At 46.6% G+C, this 17,191-nt stretch overlaps 1 protein-coding gene and 1 pseudogene across 2 annotated transcripts; both read right to left on the minus strand.

Moving 5' to 3' along the window:
• Positions 1-141: 141 nt before the first annotated feature.
• LOC109775972 (probable LRR receptor-like serine/threonine-protein kinase At1g05700) lies at positions 142-5,808 on the minus strand. Of its 2 annotated transcripts, XM_073500580.1 has the most exons (13): positions 5,682-5,808; positions 5,004-5,562; positions 4,394-4,884; positions 3,499-3,637; positions 3,301-3,372; positions 3,122-3,193; positions 2,962-3,042; positions 2,714-2,874; positions 2,377-2,621; positions 2,027-2,153; positions 1,734-1,802; positions 1,464-1,656; positions 142-1,376 (listed from the first exon to the last, which is right to left on the minus strand). In XM_073500580.1, the coding sequence occupies exons 1-13, from the start codon at positions 5,782-5,784 to the stop codon at positions 875-877; spliced, it is 2,814 nt and encodes a 937-aa protein (XP_073356681.1). In that variant the 5' UTR covers positions 5,785-5,808; the 3' UTR covers positions 142-874. The 2 variants fall into 2 exon arrangements, with proteins under 2 accessions (XP_073356681.1, XP_073356673.1); XM_073500572.1 differs by having other exon boundaries at positions 142-1,656.
• Positions 5,809-6,668: 860 nt separating this feature from the next.
• Positions 6,669-17,191, minus strand: part of LOC141025284 (receptor-like protein kinase At3g21340) — a 32,027-nt pseudogene continuing 21,504 nt past the window's right edge.

Below are 17,191 nucleotides of genomic sequence, written 5' to 3' on the forward strand. Positions count from 1 at the left end.
AGAACTACATATAGAGCGAAATGAGTGAATCTATACTCTAAAATATGTTTATATACATTCGTATGTAGTTCATATTGAAATCTCTAAAAGGACTTATATTTAGGAACGGAGGGAGTAGTGTACACACACATGCAGCTGAGACGGCGCACATGAGAAACACATGCATTTTGCAGTTGAGACGATGCCTAGCTAAGGGCTTCCCCAACAGCTATACGATGTGGTTGAGACATGCGATGAAGTTGAGAAAGACATGCCGCTGAGTGCTGAGACCTGAGACCATGCCCAAGAGGCGCAAGCAGGCGAGATATCCGTTTACTCATTCACTTAGGAGGTAAGTGTTTTCTTTGGAGTCGCACCCATGTCAATTGTCTGGGCGGTTGAATGCTACATGTAATTTGCTCTTTCCTGGTTTTTGCAAGGTGGTATGCTTATGCTTGGTGTCGAAAGTTGAGTTTGTTCCTAAAAATTAGATGGTGAAGATATATAAATTTGGATTGTCCGTGGACAAGAAGAAGCGCTGGCGAAGAACGAGAAAAAGAAGAATTATCGTAATTCGCCATATAGAGCTAGCTCTTATCCCGTGGTTGTCAAAGTAAGAAAGAAGATAGGAGGGATAAAGTTAATAGTTTATATGTACAAGAGAAAAACAGCAATATACGGTCTGTAGCAATATCAAGGTCACACATAATATGTAATTAGGTTTAGCAATTCAGATTGCAAATAGCCAAACATCAAGAAATGGGAAATACAATGAATTACTCAAACATCACTTGACACAGAGATCCCCACAAGGAATCATTGGCCATAGAGATTCCTCACAAAAAGTCTGACGCAAATTACCTGTTGCAATTGGCACAAGACCAACAATTCTAGCTTATCGAGCAGCAGGACCATTGTCCATTGTTGGCACCCTCCCAAAATTATGCTCCATCTCAAATCGGGTGCTGCTCTGGCTCACATTTGTGAACTGGTCAGTAGGGTAAGCATCATATCTCAAGTTCTGGTCATTGCTACAAATGCCAGTGTAGAAGCTGCTGTTGGCTTCGCCACCGGCGTGGTCCTCCTCTAGTTTGAGGCACTCCTGTAGCTGCAACACAACATCAGTCATGTTCGGACGCCGTGATGAAGCCTGTGCAGTGCACTTGAGCGCAATGTCAGCGGCTTTCCACATACTATTGACGTCGTGGTCTCCGTGCATGCGCACATCTACCACGCCTTCGATGTTGCCCTTTGCTAGCCGTTGTTGCACCCACTCGATGATGCCGATGCCCTGCGGATTGTGCAGGGTTGGTGGCTTCCCCGTGACAAGCACCAGCAGCACGACGCCGAAGCTGTACACATCATTCTTCGTCGTTGGCCGTCCTGTTGTCTGGTACCTGTGCAAATGTTTCCGTTCCACCAAATACTCAGACCATGGTATATTATAGGAAGATTTTGGAGAAGGGAAGAAGGAATTAACATACTCTGGATCCATGTATCCTCGTGTACCGACAATAACATTCGTAGATATCTGAGTTTCATTGTCGTGGTTGAAAGCCTTGGACAATCCGAAATCAGCTATCTTGGCCTCGAACCTTGTGTTCAATAGGATGTTTGTGGCCTTCACATCCCTATGAATCAAGGGTGGGTTGCACCCCTTGTGCAGGTATTCCAGCCCTGCATACACACAAGTCAAGATTACAAAAACAAACATTTAGGATAAGTAGTTGCCAACTATGCATTTAAGCGCTTACCTTGTGCAGATTCAACTGCAATTTTGATTCTTTGCCGCCAGCTTAAACAAACTGCATTATGGTCCCCTCCTGTATACAAATCGTCATTGTGGATTTAATACTAAAATGTCGTTCGAACGATTCTATACATGAATAGTAGTTAAATTATATCAGTTCATAGTGCTCAAGTTATGTAGGTCACAACAATTTATTTAGATGAATATCAATTACATTATATCAACACGAAGTGCTCAAATTATGGCCCACCAATCACCTTACAGTGTGCTCTTGTAAAGTTAAAAAAACATGCGTACCTACAATGTGCTCTTGCAAAGTTCCCCTCGACATGAACTCGTAGACAAGTACCATGTGCTCACCATCCTTGCAGAAACCAATCAAGGGGACAAGATTCTTGTGATGAATCCGTGTTAAAATCTGAACCTAAACAAGCAATGATCGGTGATCAGGGCATGACTTCACAAATATCATTTCACCGTACGAATTTATATTGGTAACCTTATTTAAATACAAAAATTAGAGGAAACTATTTTAAGCCTACCTTGAAATTCTACATGTACATCGGGAGTTTGGATTAAAAGGGACTTTGAAACAAAATTGATTAAAAGGACAAGGAGAACTGCAAGTGCATTTACATAAATTGTACCTCGGCTAGGAATTCCTTGTCACCTTGATTGGAAGACTGAGATCGTATCTTTACAGCCACTTGAGTGCCATCCTCCAAGAAGCCGTCATAGACATAACCGAACCCCCCCTTACCCAATACATGTCGAAGGTTGTTCGTTATCCTCTCAATCTCTATGTATGTAAATTGACGAGTCTCAAGTCCAAGTGAAGTATCCCCATTATTTGTTGTTTCATTTTGTGGTTTAACGCAGTTTTTCATTGATCCTTTCGGTACAAGACGAGTATAATGATTTAAATTAGTAGTGTCCAATGTAGAAACATACTGGATAATTGATGTTCTCATGCAAAAGCCTCACCTCGTTTTTTCCGTCTCAGCAAGGAAAAGAGTGTTAGCACCACTACTACTATCACCATGGTGACAACTATAGGGACAACAAATTTGATGGCTCGCTTCCTCTTTATCTTAGCAGGCTGACATGAATTATTGTTGGTGCAAAGGTTCGAGTTGTTGCCATATCTGCCAAAAAGATTAACAAACTGTAATCAAATTCATGAAAGCATCATGTAAGATGGAATCGAGAGAATTTATGGGTAAACTGACGACCTCAGATTTAGGGAGCCATCTTGAATTCTTTTGAGAAATCCAGAGGGAATTGATCCACTGAGTTGATTGCCCGACAAATCTCTGAAGAAGAAAAATACTATTTGCATGAGTCGGAGCTATTTAAGGAAAAATCACAATTGGATAGTAGGTGCAGCCTTACAAAAATTTCAGCAAGGGTAACTGCGAAAGGGCATCTGGAATTGTGCCCGTCAAGTTGTTGTTTGACAGATCCCTACAAAGTGCAAAATATGGACTAGTTTTATTGTTGTTTATGCACCATATTTTGTCTCTTTAAACTACCAAATAAAGACCAAAACAGATCCAGAACTTTGAACATACAAGTATTGGAGAGCCTTGAGATTCGCGAAAGAAGATGATATATAACCATTCAGACCACTGAAAGACAGGTTTCTACACAGAGCAAATACATATTGTATTAGCTTAACTGGATGTAACCTTATGTATATGATAATTCCTGATTTTGTCATACGAATATAGGTGATAAGTCGCTATAATTTATAGATTTGAAAAACTCACATGCTTATGATCCTTGGAGTTTTGGCAATTGTGTAACTGCACATCATCCTTTCCCATGCTATAGTCTTGGGAATGCATGGGTCACCCATCCAGTTCTTCTGCACATGATACTTGTCCTTGATCGCCACGGTGGCCGACACTGAAGTAATTAATCGAGTAAATTCAAGTTTTTACCTCTACTTTGGTATTTGTGACACTAATTACCACATTTAATAGTTTTTCATCCATATTACCCCATTTAGTGAAAGTTTCTCTAGCAGTTCTTTTGCCGAAAAAGTGTCCTGGAGCTATGTCTAGTACTCCTGGAGCTATGTATAGTACTCCCTCCGTCCCGTATTAGTTGTCGCTGAAATGGATGTATCTAGACGTATTTCAGCGTTAGATACATCCGTTTGAGCGATAACTAATATGGTACGGAAGGAGTATGATGCAATACCTGGAAATAAATCTGATAAAGGGGAATGAGTTGGAATCAATTATCACGTAGTTGTGTGACATGAAGGAGGTGCCTAAGTATGCCTCGCGATCATGAAAACAAAACCATGTCCAGCTAAGCCACTGAATAACACTAGAAGGAAAATTTGCGATGTGGCATGCCACGTGTACCTCACGACAGAGACCTGCATGATGGTCGCTAAATGGGGTAAAAACCAACAAGACCTTTTGCTAAATGGGGGTAAAACCCGGCAAACGTCTTGCTAAATGAGGTAATCCGGACAAAAAAACTGTTAAATGGAGTAATTTGTGTAAAAAATGTAAAAGGGGTAAAAATTGGAACTAATCGCACCCATTTTTTTCAGTAGCGCGCATGATGTGCATAATTAGTTTCTTAAAGATCAGCTAAGCTCGTGTACATGTGTCAATGTGGTTCCATAATCTATGTATATGTACGTACCATCCTGGGAGTCCGTGCCGAGGATGGAGGTGGGCATGACGGAGAACAACTCGATGGCGTTGATGATCGGTGGCAGCGTCGAGTTAGTGGTGGCGTGCAAAGAGATATTGAATTTGTCGTATCGGTAGGGCTTTACATTGGAGATGACAGCGGTGCCGTGGTAGTACAGCTTAGCAGCGGTCATGTTCAACGCCATGCCGTTGATGCTGACGTAGAACTGGCGCACGGCGCTGCTGGGGAGGATCTGCAGCTCCGAGAAGTGCATGACGATGAAGTACCCCGGCGATGGGTTGCGAGGCTGAGGCACGGGGTCCCAGGAGATCTCGAGGTTCTTGGAGGCGTTCAGCGGCGTGACCGCGGTCTGCATCACCGCCGACGGCACCTCGTAGTCGTCGTCGTCGCTCTGCACCTGCCTCGTCGTTGATATCTCTGTCCACTCTTTCGGGTCGGCCCAAGGGATCCATACTCGGTCGTACGGGTCTACGGGGTACCTGCTAATCAATCGCGTTTGTGACTGTCCAGTTCTCCAATTGGTGTACTTTGGAGCGGTAAACTGGGAAAAGAGACTGAGAAAATTAAACAACTCGAGATGTTTTGCAGGTTTGCTAACCTGATGATGTTGGTCTGGTCCGCCGGGCCAAGGTTCATCCTGTGTTCTACGAGGAGACCCTGCGTCAAGTTCGCCTGCGGGTAGAACTTCATCTTCAGCGGCCTCAGCTCCAGCGCGGAGACGAACGGCGTGCCGGCGCGAGTGTTCACCAGGCATACCTGCACGAAGTCGTCCGGCACGACCACGATTGCCTCCACCGTCACCTCCAAGCCCGGCGTCGAGACGTTGACGGTCTGCCAGTAGTTGACGCCGAGATGGAGGTCGAAGATAGGCGGCCTGCCGAGGCCGTCGTAGTCGCCATACAAGAATGCCGCGCGGACGAGGTACTTGTGACCCGACACCAAGGATCGGAGGGTGTAGCAGTTGCGTGCTCCGTCGGGGAAGCTGCGCACATTGTGGTAGCGCCGCAAGAGCTGCGGCCGGATGTACTTGGCCGAGATGTTGTGGTTGGCGCCGGCAGAGTCATCGGTGAAGCCGGCGTCCGAGACGTATGACAGCTTTGTTCCGGCGTCCACGTAGCTCGCCGTGCCCGGCAGCCCGCAGTCTATGCTTATGAATCCTGCAATGTCGCAAGGCACGTACGTACGTAAGCACATGAATTAATGGCGCGCCCGCGGCCATTGTAGTGCATGCCGAGATTAAGGGGGCGCGATCTTCCATGAGGTTTTGAGAGCATACCTTTGCTCTCAAGCTGGGCGCGAGCTTGGGGTACGCCGCCGGTGGCTACGGCGGCGAGGCAGAGGAGCAGCAGCCATGGATTTGCCGCCGTCGGTTGCTCCATTGCACATGCTAGAGCAGTTAGTAGTGGAGCGTAAGGTGCATTTGACTTTACGCGTTCAATGTCAGACTTAAACTATACCTAGGATTCTAGATTGAGGGGTAGCAAAGCCAACTCTGCCCACTAGCGAACGAGCTTAATGATGAGCTGATCACGTCAACACCACCATGATTAACCGCGTCAGCTGCACATCTCTATGCCCAGCATGATTCCGTACGTCTGGGTGGGTCCTGCTCTAACCTTGGCTGGAAATCTCCTGTCACCTATTGTAATCCACAAACAAAATGCTAGACCTACAGATTTCTTACGGACTAGTGGATTTTTTTTAGCGAGACTGGCATGTGGGTCCCGCATGTCATAATGCTCAACTTAATGGTCAATCTAACAGAGTTGACTATTGTGCCACGTCAGTCCTGACAGGTGGGCCAGTCCTGTCATAATCGCGACCAAATTTGGCTGAACCAGTAACTAGTGGAAAGTGGAAACTGGTATAGTGTTTTTCAACATATTACCCTCAGTAGTAGGCATCAGTCAAACATAATGTGATAGGTTTTTGAAACCCTAACCCGAATTGTGGTGGTTTTTTATAGTTACTTCCTAAAATTTCATTGTCTTGCCCTATTGTAGGGATCACGTGGGCCGAGAGTTGACTTGCATTCCAATTGGTGAATGTGGATTGGATCGTCGGTGCTTTGAGCAGCCAGACAAAATGAAATAGGAGAAGGTTTTTTTTAATGAAATGAAATAGGAGAAGAGTCGGAAAAACAAAAGCTTGCACACCATGTTGGAGTGAAATGACACGTCACTAGCTGCATCTGCGCTGAGCGCAGCTTGCATAGGGTATCAAACTCTTCCTTCTTTTTTGAGTGGATATTGACATCAATTCTCTTACCACACGGTGCAAGACACCGGCTCAGAGCTACCTTATAAATATACAAGGTCGTGACAGGTGTGCAAGTAATTTGCATCACAAGAAAATACTGCTCATTCTACATCTAAGCTCTCATGCTATGATTTCAAATCAAGGACTCCCCTCCAATTAGTGGATTGTCATCCTTGCATTTGCATCCCCTATCTTCTGCCATCTCGCAGCCATGCTCGGCTCAAAGTTACTGGAAATAAAATATCCATACAACACTCTGATAAAGAAACATTGTCGTCACTGAACTAACAGTTGTACATCATCACATGAGAAATGAGAGAATTGTAATCATACCCTCCACATTGGGAATTTAAGAAACGTTATTCATATCAGCTTTTTAACTAATCGTCACATTTATGGTTTGTCCAGATTAACACTTGTTTGCCTTGCAATACTCGCATGCTTGTAGTATTGACACCCTCGGTCAGGGTTGACAAGATGCCGAGAGCACAAAGAGTGCATGACTGATGATCATGGTTGACGCCCTACCAACAAATAACATAAATCATGTCAAATGAAATGGTGCCTAGCCTTACATCATCGGTAGATCACGGTCGCGACTGCTACCTTCCATCATGTGGAAGTTATTGTTAGCATTGCCTCTGGTTTGATCGTCGCGCTCCAACTCGAGGCAGTATTGCAGTTGGGCAGCCACATCCGTCATTGTGGGTCGTTGTGCGGCGTCATCCTCGGTGCACTTGAGCGCTAGGTCCACGGCTGTCCACATGCCGTTCACATTGAAGTCACCTTGCATTCGGCCATCCACCACTTCCTCGATGTTGCCTCCCGAAAGGTGAAGTCGTGCCCATTGGACGATATGGATGACCTCTATAGATTCAAGGATGGTGGGTTGTCGTGTGATTACCTCCAGTAACACGACACCGAAGCTATATATGTCGCTCTTTTCATTCAGTTGCAGGGCCGCTGCATACCTGTGTATGTACATACAATAAGCATGGGATGCATTTGCATCACAATTCATTGAGTCAGTCACAACAAAGATATACTAATCGAAATGGTTGGCAAGCAGGCAACCAAAATATTAATAAGTTAGGTATCAGTGTTTACTCAGGGGCAAGGTAGCCTCTTGTGCCAATCACCTGCATGATAGATATATGTGTATCATCTTCTTTACTGAAAGCATTCATCAAGCCAAAGTCAGCAACTTTGGCCTCAAGGTTTCTATTCATTAGGATGTTTGATGTCTTCACATCACCATGCACGAAGGGCGGGCTGCATGACTTGTGCAAATACTCAAGCCCTGCGTGCACATCATATCTGACAGAGATGATATATCAGTCACACATCAACATATGTTAAATTCTAGCAAAGCATAGAGATCGGCAATAACAAAAGGAAGAACATACTCCAGATTAAAGTATACCTTGTGCGGATTGTAGTGCGATGCAGAGCCTTTGTCTCCAGGTTAGGGATACATCCTTGTTGTTTTCTCCTGTTAAATTTTGTCTGACGTTAGTAGTGTGTAACATAAGACAGAAATACCATATGCTCTTCTTACAGACGGACTAGAACATCTCTGAGTTTACCTTCCAGATTTCCTTGAGACATATGCTCGTAGACAAGAGCCAAATATATCCCATCCTTGCAATAACCAACTAATGATACAAGATTCTTGTGATGGATCTTCGTTATTGTCTAAGCTTGAGCAAGAATAGGAAGAAAAATGTCAAAGTTTCCAAAATTGGCTTATTAAATTTAGTTGACTAATATGTCGATACACCATGTTGTAGTTATAGTTGATAATACTTTACCTCTGTCAAGAACTCTCTTACATCTTTACTGGATGATTGAGACCGCAACTTGACTGCAACTTGGGTACCATCCAGCAAGAAGCCATCATAAACAGTTCCAAACCCTCCTTGACCGAGCACTATCCTGAAGTTGTCCGTTATGGTCTCTAGTTCCTTGTACGTGAATCGGTGGTTGTCCATGTGTTGGCGGTCTTGTCGTTTGCCGCTCTTTGTAGATCCTTCAAAATTCAAGAACCAAACTAGTATTACCCATTGTTGCTTGCTTTGGTGCAGTAATGCAGAACTATTGATGTAGTGTTGTTGATGTGTTTCACCTTTCTTTTTTCTCATCATGAGAATCAGCAGTACTAAAAGTGCTCCAATCACAGCAACTGCAACTATCGGAACAACAACATAAGCGACAATCTTATAATTGTTTTTCCTTTTTGTTGGCTGGCAAGAGCTGTTGTTGATGCAAAGGTTTGGGTTTTTGTTGTATCTATCGAAAACAAGAGACCATTAGCAATTTTGACCAGGCAAATATCAAAGCAACGACTAGAGAACTAAATGGCGGTGCAGATATATGTAAGATATGATGGATTAACCTTAGAGTTAGGGTGCCATCTTGACTTCTCTTTAGAAGCCCGGAGGGGATGGATCCATTAAGCTGGTTACCAGTCAAATCTCTAGATAGACAAAATAGTGTTGGCATGAGAACATTGGTAGCAAAATAGATATTAGCTATTAAGGACAGCATATAATTCAAAGTTGCTTACAACAACACAAGAGAGGGTAGTTGTGCAAGAACATTAGGAATTGATCCTGTCAGTTTGTTGTATGAAAGATCCCTGGAATAAGGTGTCAAAGCATACAAATATGTGAATTTCTTCTCTATGAAAATTACTATGAAAATGGATACAACTTTCCTACTTACAAAGATTGGATGTCTTTGAGATCATCAAAATAAGATGATATATCACCACTCAAACCGCCCGATGACATATTTCTGTAAGAAGACGCGATGGTTCAGACGACATGAGTGTCTTTCCTCACTTTTAAACAGATTCCTTGTGTGTGGCCGCAAGTTAAATTCAAACTTACGTGCTTGTGATTCGTGGGCGCCCAGAGATAACATAGCGGCTGGTCAACCCATCCCACGCAAAACTTTTCGGAGCGCATGGGTCACCCATCCAATTCTTCTTCATCCGATACTTAGCCTTGATTGTGTTGATCGCGGATACGTTTTTCCCCAAGGTAACAAACAAGACAAAGAAGTGTGGTAGTCAGAGATGACACGCGCATGTCTATCTGCTTCGAGGAAAGTCTACTGATCAACCGACATGGATTTCAAGTATATCGATTAAATAAGGTGCCATAATTATTTACCATCCTGAGTGTCCGTGCCGACGTTTGCTGTAGAGATGACGGAGAAATACTCGAAGGCATTGATGATCGGCGGCAGTGTCGAGTTGGCCGTGGCAATCAAGGTGATGTTGTACCGGCTTAAGCACTCGTGAGGTTCAAGGTTCGCTAAAGCGTCGGCCAGAAGGTACTCAGGCGTGTGCGGAAGCTTGGTCCGCCAGTCGTTGACGATGACGTTGAACTGTCGCACGGCATTGCCTTTGCCGGCCAGGATCTGCAGCTCGACGGTGTACAAGATGGAAATGCATCTACAACGGGCATTCCTTGCTCTCGTTAGTGTCTAGTGCTATTATTGTAGTAGGAACGTTTGAGTACATACTACCTCCTTTCCGGTTTCTAAGGTTCGCGTGTATCTCTAGGTTGACAAATAGATCAACGTAATACAAGTTATATATATCATTAGAAACTTCAAATCGTATACTTTCTAGTGGTATAATCCTTTTTAGACTATACAACTCATCTTATGTTGGTCAAACTATAAATCTGGAAATACGTACATGCAAACCTTATAAACCAGAAAGGAGGTAGTAGTTGTGAAGATGTGGTACTAGTACAAGAGATGTGTAGTGTAGTGTACCCAGGCCTTCGGTCCATGTGGTCCAGCTCGTCTCCCATGACATCTCGACGGTCTTGGACTTGGAGCCGTTAAATGCTGTGATGGCAGTCTGCATCACAGCGGACGGCGCACGGAGAAGGAGGTCGCCGATATTCTCATTGACCTTCTCCTTTGTTGAGATGTCCAACCACCACTGCGGGTTACTCCACGGTAACCACGTTCGGTCGTACGGGTCGTCCGGGTACCTGACCACAACACACGTTTTGCATGTACAGTGATTGATAAGACTGTCTTATTTTAACCATGAATGCTGCAGCCCGTGACGAAAAAAGCTTCAACTGTCAACGGAAAAAGTTTCAACCATAGACGGCGAAAGCTATGGACGACGGCGAAAAGCTGCAACCATCAGCATGGTGGAGTGCTGAGATGAACAAGTCGCACCGGGGGTACAAGGGCGGCCGTGGTGAACTACAACCTTGGGGCCGGTGGGATGGTGAACAGCAAGGCCGTCGCCATGTTGGTCATGGTGCTGCAACCGCAGGGGCAAGGCGTGGCGCCGAAAGTCGCGGGACACACGCGGCGAGCCACCGATGGATTAGAGTAATAGGGGCAGCAGCCTGTCGCTCAAAGTCAACGAGCGCTCCGTGTGTGTTTTTTTGGACGAAGGGAAAATCCATGGGGAAGAAACATAAAGATCATATGGCTGAAAATGGAGCGCATCTGACGGCTAGGTACCGACCGGATGAAAGTTGGTCGGCTGGTCGTTGTCCTTATTTCTTAATACCATCTCTAATAATTAGACATTTCAAAATATGTGGCGATACATGTTGTTGCTAAAAGATCATATATTAATTAGAGATGGTAAGTCTTCCTTTGTTGGTTGTCTTCCCTCTTCAGAAGATATCCAACGTAACACTTCTTAGATAACATCATTATACATGCCCTTGTACCCCTGGCAAAAAAATACATGCCCTTGTAAAGTCATTTTTATTTCATAGGATAGAAATATCATAAGAATAGAAAAATCATAGTAAGTGATATGTATCTTAACTCTTCTAAGAAAAAAGATGTGCGGTGTGCCTTCCCGGCACTGGCCTCGCATGCGACGTGCTCGGAGGTCTCGGTCTGGGCTGTTCGCAACCTGGGGCTACATGCGGTGCTCGTGCCGCGGCTGTCCACTTCTGCCGCCCGGGAACGCCTCCTCCTGCTCCCACTCATTGGGCGGGCGGGGGAGGGCGAGGGCGAAGCTGACCATCGCAGCCTGATCCTTTGCGATCAGGAAGGCGGGCGGCTGGCGTCGAGCGCAGCCTATGGGCTCTTCCGCCTGGGCGGTGAGGTGGTGGAGAACGTCGCCTTTCTCTGGAGATCGCCGGCGCCTTCCAGGGTTCGGTTCTTTGCCTGGCTGCTGACGCTCGGCCGTATCCACACTCGGGACAATCTACTGAAGAAACACATCGTCGAGCTCCAGGGCGCCGGGTGCCCGGAGTGCGGGGCGAGCCTGGAGACGCCTGATCACTTGATCTTCGGCTGCCCCTTCGCGCGTGCGTTCTGGTGCTCTCTGCGCCTTTCCACTTCGGGGGCCTCTGTGCGTGCCCTGCACCTCTTCGACGCCTCCATGGCGGTCGGCTCAGCCTCGCCGCATGCGTTCGTGCAGCTGTGCTGCTGGCACCTCTGGAAGCGGCGGAACACGGTTGTGTTCAGGCGGGAAACGCCGTCCCTGAACGCCACTTTGAAAGCCTGTCGCGACGACGCCATCCTCTGGCGCGGTCGGTTTCGCTCTGCGGATCGTGGACATGTTGATGCATGGCTACTGGCCCTGCGTGAGTAGAACAAAACTGCATGTAACATAGCAGAGGGGGTTCGCCCCCTGCCTCTTTCTTTCTCTCTGCTGCCACCCCGGCATTTGTGCCATTGTACTGAATGTTGGGTTTGAGCCCCCCCCCCCCCCCCCCCCCCCCAAAATTCAAAAAAAAGGAAAAAGATGTCATTTAATGCATAGGATAGGAATTTTTCTATTAAATTTATGCTAGACTTTTTCTTTGAATTATGAAGGATTGATCTTATCCTACATAGGAATAGAAATCCACTCCTACAAATCAAAAGACTCCAAAAAATATTCTTTTGAAAATCCTATGCATAGAATTCCTACAAAATTTCTATGAACCAAACGAGGCCTAATAAGACCAAAAAGAACAATCATTTTCGCTGCACCTACCATGGCAAAGATGTGTACGTACCTAATTGCGAAGTTGCCCGTATAGCCCATGTTGCGTCTGTCAATCAGGACCAGCCCCTGCGTGGCGTTCACCTGCGGATACATCCTGTTCTCCAGAGGCCTTAGAGCCAGCGAGGAGATAAACGGTGTCCGAGAGCCGATGTTCACCAAGCAAACCTGCACCGACTCGTCCGGAATCACGGCGATGGCCTCGGCCAGTACCGGTTATAGAATTGTATTGAATAATTGTTGGTGCAATATTATGCTGGTACAAGAGGTATATATAAGAGTTAAGCCACACCTGACCTAGCCCTATTACAAACCGAGTAGGAGTACTAATCCTATTACAAGTTCACTTCCGCTTCGGTAGACCCCCTCCAACACAAGGATGGTCAGGATTGTCCGATACCCCTTTAAAACGAAGGGTACGATGGGCATTATTTGAAAAAGAGAACGCCCGCCCACCCGCCCGCCCGCGTCGTGTACGTATAGAAATACACATAGTGTTGTTCCATTTTTTTTCGTCTAGTCATCCCGCCTGCCCACGCGTAGATATTTATTAGTCCAACCGACCCGGCCGGCCACTGCGCACACGCCTACCATCATGGTCTATCCACTCGCCCGCGATCAACGCGGCAGCTCGCGGTCAACGCGGCTGCATGGGATCTCGTCTTTCGCGCGCCGCCCCGTCCCATCTCGCGCCGTTGCCGGCCGATAGCACCTCGCCTGCCACCAGACCGCACCGCTGCCGCACGGCAGCACTGCCGCGCCCGCGCCTGCCGCACGCCACCGCTGCCGCGGCCCGGCGCCTCCCTGCCGTAGTTTAATGCCCCGCTCCGCCCCGCCACGGCGCCTCACCTGCCGCGCATTAATTCCCGGCGCAATAAAACCTGCCCTGCGCGGAGAGTTTGGTCACACCGCCCGTCCATCCCTCCTCTCCCTCTTCACACGCGCGTTCTCTTCACCGATCTGCGCGGGATGGCGTCCAGCGACTCGGACTCCGACGGCGCGGCACCGGGCGGCCACTGACCGTCGAGCCTCACGTTGGGGCAGACGGAGGATCTCGCTCGGTTCTGCCTCTACGTGCCGCCGGCGGCGAAGGTGCCGCGGCCGTGGAGGATCTCCGCGGACGGATTCCCCACGCAGGGCCTGCCGGCGATCAAGGCAGAGCCTCGCGCGCACCCCGGGGGACGCTACAACCGGAAGGGCCGCCGCCGTTTTTGGATGGGCAAGCGGTTCGACGACGTCATCGGCGCCTTCAAGCGCGCCGCCCGACACTAGTACAAAACAGGGTTTGGTTCGGCCAGAAAAGAGCATTAATCCCGGTTGCATTACGAACCGGGACTAATGTGAGCATTAGTCCCGGTTCGAGCGGCTAGGGCACCGTACAGGCATTAGTGCCGGTTCAGATGGGACCTTTAGTCCCGGTTGGTGCCACGAACCGGGACTAAAGGGTGCGATGCCCATTAGTATTGGTTCGTGGCACCAACCGGTACTCAAGGTTAGACCTTCAGTCCCGGTTCGAGCCACCAACCGGTACTAATGGGGTTTGAGGCATTAGTATCGGTTCGTGGCACGAACCGGTACTAAAGGTCCCATTCTCAAACCACCCACCCCCCCCCCCCCCCCGGATCGCCTTTTCAGTTTTGTAAAAAGCAAAAGAAAATGATACAAATTTGAAAAATTAAAATCCTTCCAGATGTAGTTATGTTACTACATGTACTAGTTAGGAAAATTTAAAAACGGCTATCACTTTTGCATACGATGTCAGAAAAAACGTATAATATATCAAAATGTTCAGCACGAAAATCCGCATCCGATTTTGACCGCCTATGGCCTGTTTGCAAATTTTTAGAATCCTCAAATTCTAAAAGGAAAAAAAGTTATGCTCAAATTTCTTTTTTTTTTGCTAAATCTGGTCAAACTATGGTCAAACTACTTATTCAAGAAGTATTAGTGTTACTAAATAATTATTCAAGAATATTAGTGTTACTAAATAATTATTTTAGTTGTTTTGAATTTTGGTCAAATCTGGTCAAATTGTGGTCAAACTGTGGTCAAACAATGGTCAAACTAATTATTCAAGAAATATTAGTGTTACTAAATAATTATTTCAGTTTTTTTGAATTTTGGTCAAATCTGGTCAAATTGTGGTCAAACTGTGGTCAAACTGTGGTCAAACAATGGTCAAACTAATTATTCAAGAAATTTTAGTGTTACGAAATAATTATTTCAGTTTTTTTGAATTTTGGTCAAATCTGGTCAAACAGTGGTCAAACTGTGGTCAAACTATGGTCAAACTACTTATTCAAGAAATATTAGTGTTACTAAATAATTATTGTTTTTTAGAACAATAGTTTCAAACTCAAACAGTGAAATGTGTGACTTCATGCTCAAGCTAAATTCCTGAGGGTTAATAGGATTGACATCTTACTATTGTCAGGAAAACAACAAGTGCAGACTTGGAAACGAGGGAGAATAGAAACCGGAAGTTAAGCGTGATCAGGCTGGAGTAGTGAGAGGATGGGTGACCGTCCGGGAAGTTAGATGATTTGGAATGATGAGGGGTGATTAGAGATTAGAGGTTAAATTGAGCAGTGATGAGGGGTGATTAGAGATTGGAGGTTAAAAAAATTCAAAAATTCAAAAAATAATAAAAAAAAGTAAAAAAAAATCATAAAATTTCCTTTAGTACCGGTTCGTGTTACCAACCGGGACTAAAGGTGGACCTCCAGGCAGCGGCCACGTGGAGGGCCTTTAGTCCCGGTTCGTGTAAGAACCGGGACTAAAGGGGGAGGCTTTAGTAACGACCCTTTAGTCCCGGTTCCAGAACCGGGACTAAAGGCCCTTTTTTCTACTAGTGCGAGGGCTCCCCGTCGGTGATCTCTCTGGTGGAGCCGGGCCCTCCTAGCCGCGCGGGTGCGTACCCGCTCCCGCCCCCGCCCCAGCAGCCCCGGCCGACGTTGTGATCCCGCCGGAGCAGGCGGCGCTCCAGCAGGACGGCGACCCGGAGGACACGCCAAGGCTCCTCGCGATCCTGGCGCAGTCAGCGGAGGAGGCCGCCGCGGCGGCGGCGCTGGAGGCCCAGGAGGAGGCGGCGGCCTTGGCGGCCGTTCAGGCGGCGGTTCCGGCGGAGCAGAGCGAGGAGGAAGGCTCAGACGATGACGACGGTGGCGACGGCGGCGACGGCGACATGGTGCAGGTCATCGACCTCGTGATGGAGAGCGATGAGGAGTAGTTAGTTTAGGGGGCAGTGTTGTTTAAGTTGTTTTCTATGTTTAATTTTAAATTCCGTTCAAGTTTATGTAAAATATCCTAAAAATATGAATGGAATTTGAAATGTTTGAATCTAAATAAAAAATTGTGCTTTCTTAAGATATCTATGAATAGTAATATGCAACAATAAAATAAAATAAATGTTCATCCAAACAAACAGTTCCAGCCTAACCGAAGGAGTACATTTAATTTCATTGAATGTGTGAAAAAAGTTTGGAATAATTAATGTGGAACAAACACATGAAATACCGACACGCGCAAGATATGGACGGTGCTGGTTGCACTAGGGGTGCGTGATCGCATGCATGAAATGAAACAATTTTTTGCGAGGGTGTGTGCATGCCCAATGTAGGCCCTCGCGCAAGATATGAACGAAATCGGACACCGAACGCACGTCGCGTCACGTTCGGACAGTGTTTTAGGGTATTTTCACCGGAAAAACCGTAGAAAATGCATCAGACGTCAGAAAATAATGAAAACTGTCGTGCATGCTCCCGATGATGCCTGGAGTACGTGGAAAAAGTTGGGGATCGTTCGGTCGAGGTGAAAAAAAACGTCTTTGAGAGTAGCCCGACCGGCACACCGGAACGGTGCTTGTTGCACTAGGGGTGCGGCATGCATGAAAGGAAACAATTTTTTGCGAGGATGTGGCATGCCCAATGTAGGCCCCCAGGAAAGATATGAACAAAATCGGACACCGAACGCACGTCGCGTCACGTCGGGGCAGTGTTTTAGGGTATTTTCGCCCGAAAAACCCTACAAAATGCATCGGACGTCAAAAAATAACGAAAATTGTCGTGCGTGCTCCCGATGGTGCCTGGAGTACGTGGAAAAAGGTTGGGGGTCATACTGTGAAGGTGAAAAAAATCTAGTGTGGAACCCCCCTCCGGTAGATCGAAACGGGGCTTGTTGCACAAAGTCCACGTGATCGCACGCATGCAATGGCACGAAAGGGTGCGTACATGTGGGCACGGCCGACGTAGGGCCCCACGCAAGGTTGGAACGAAAACGGAGACAAAACGAATGTTGCGTCACGTCCGGCGAGTGTTTTAGGGGTTTTTCACCGGGAAAATCCTAGGAAATGCATCGAGCGCCGGAAAAATATGAAAATTGGCGTGGGTGCTGACGAGGGTGATGGCAACATGTGGAAAAAGTATCGTGCCATTTGACGGAGTCAAAAAAACCTAGTGTGGAACCCCCCTCCGGTAGACCGAAACGGGGCTCGTTGAACAAATTCCACGTGATGGCACGCATGCAATGGAATGAAA

The sequence above is a fragment of the Aegilops tauschii genome, chromosome 1, assembly GCF_002575655.3.
Source record: "Aegilops tauschii subsp. strangulata cultivar AL8/78 chromosome 1, Aet v6.0, whole genome shotgun sequence".
NCBI lineage: Eukaryota > Viridiplantae > Streptophyta > Magnoliopsida > Poales > Poaceae > Aegilops > Aegilops tauschii.

Excerpts from the sequence above, each read along its gene's own strand:
- LOC109775972 (XM_073500572.1), bottom strand. The coding sequence starts at position 5,784 with ATGGAGCAACCGACGGCGGCAAATCCATGGCTGCTGCTCCTCTGCCTC. Across the intron at positions 3,043-3,121 it reads TTACCCTTGCTGAAATTTTT|AGATTTGTCGGGCAATCAAC; the intron begins GTAAGGCTGCAC and ends TTTCTTCTTCAG. Across the intron at positions 2,154-2,376 it reads ACAAGGAATTCCTAGCCGAG|GTTCAGATTTTAACACGGAT; the intron begins GTACAATTTATG and ends TTGCTTGTTTAG.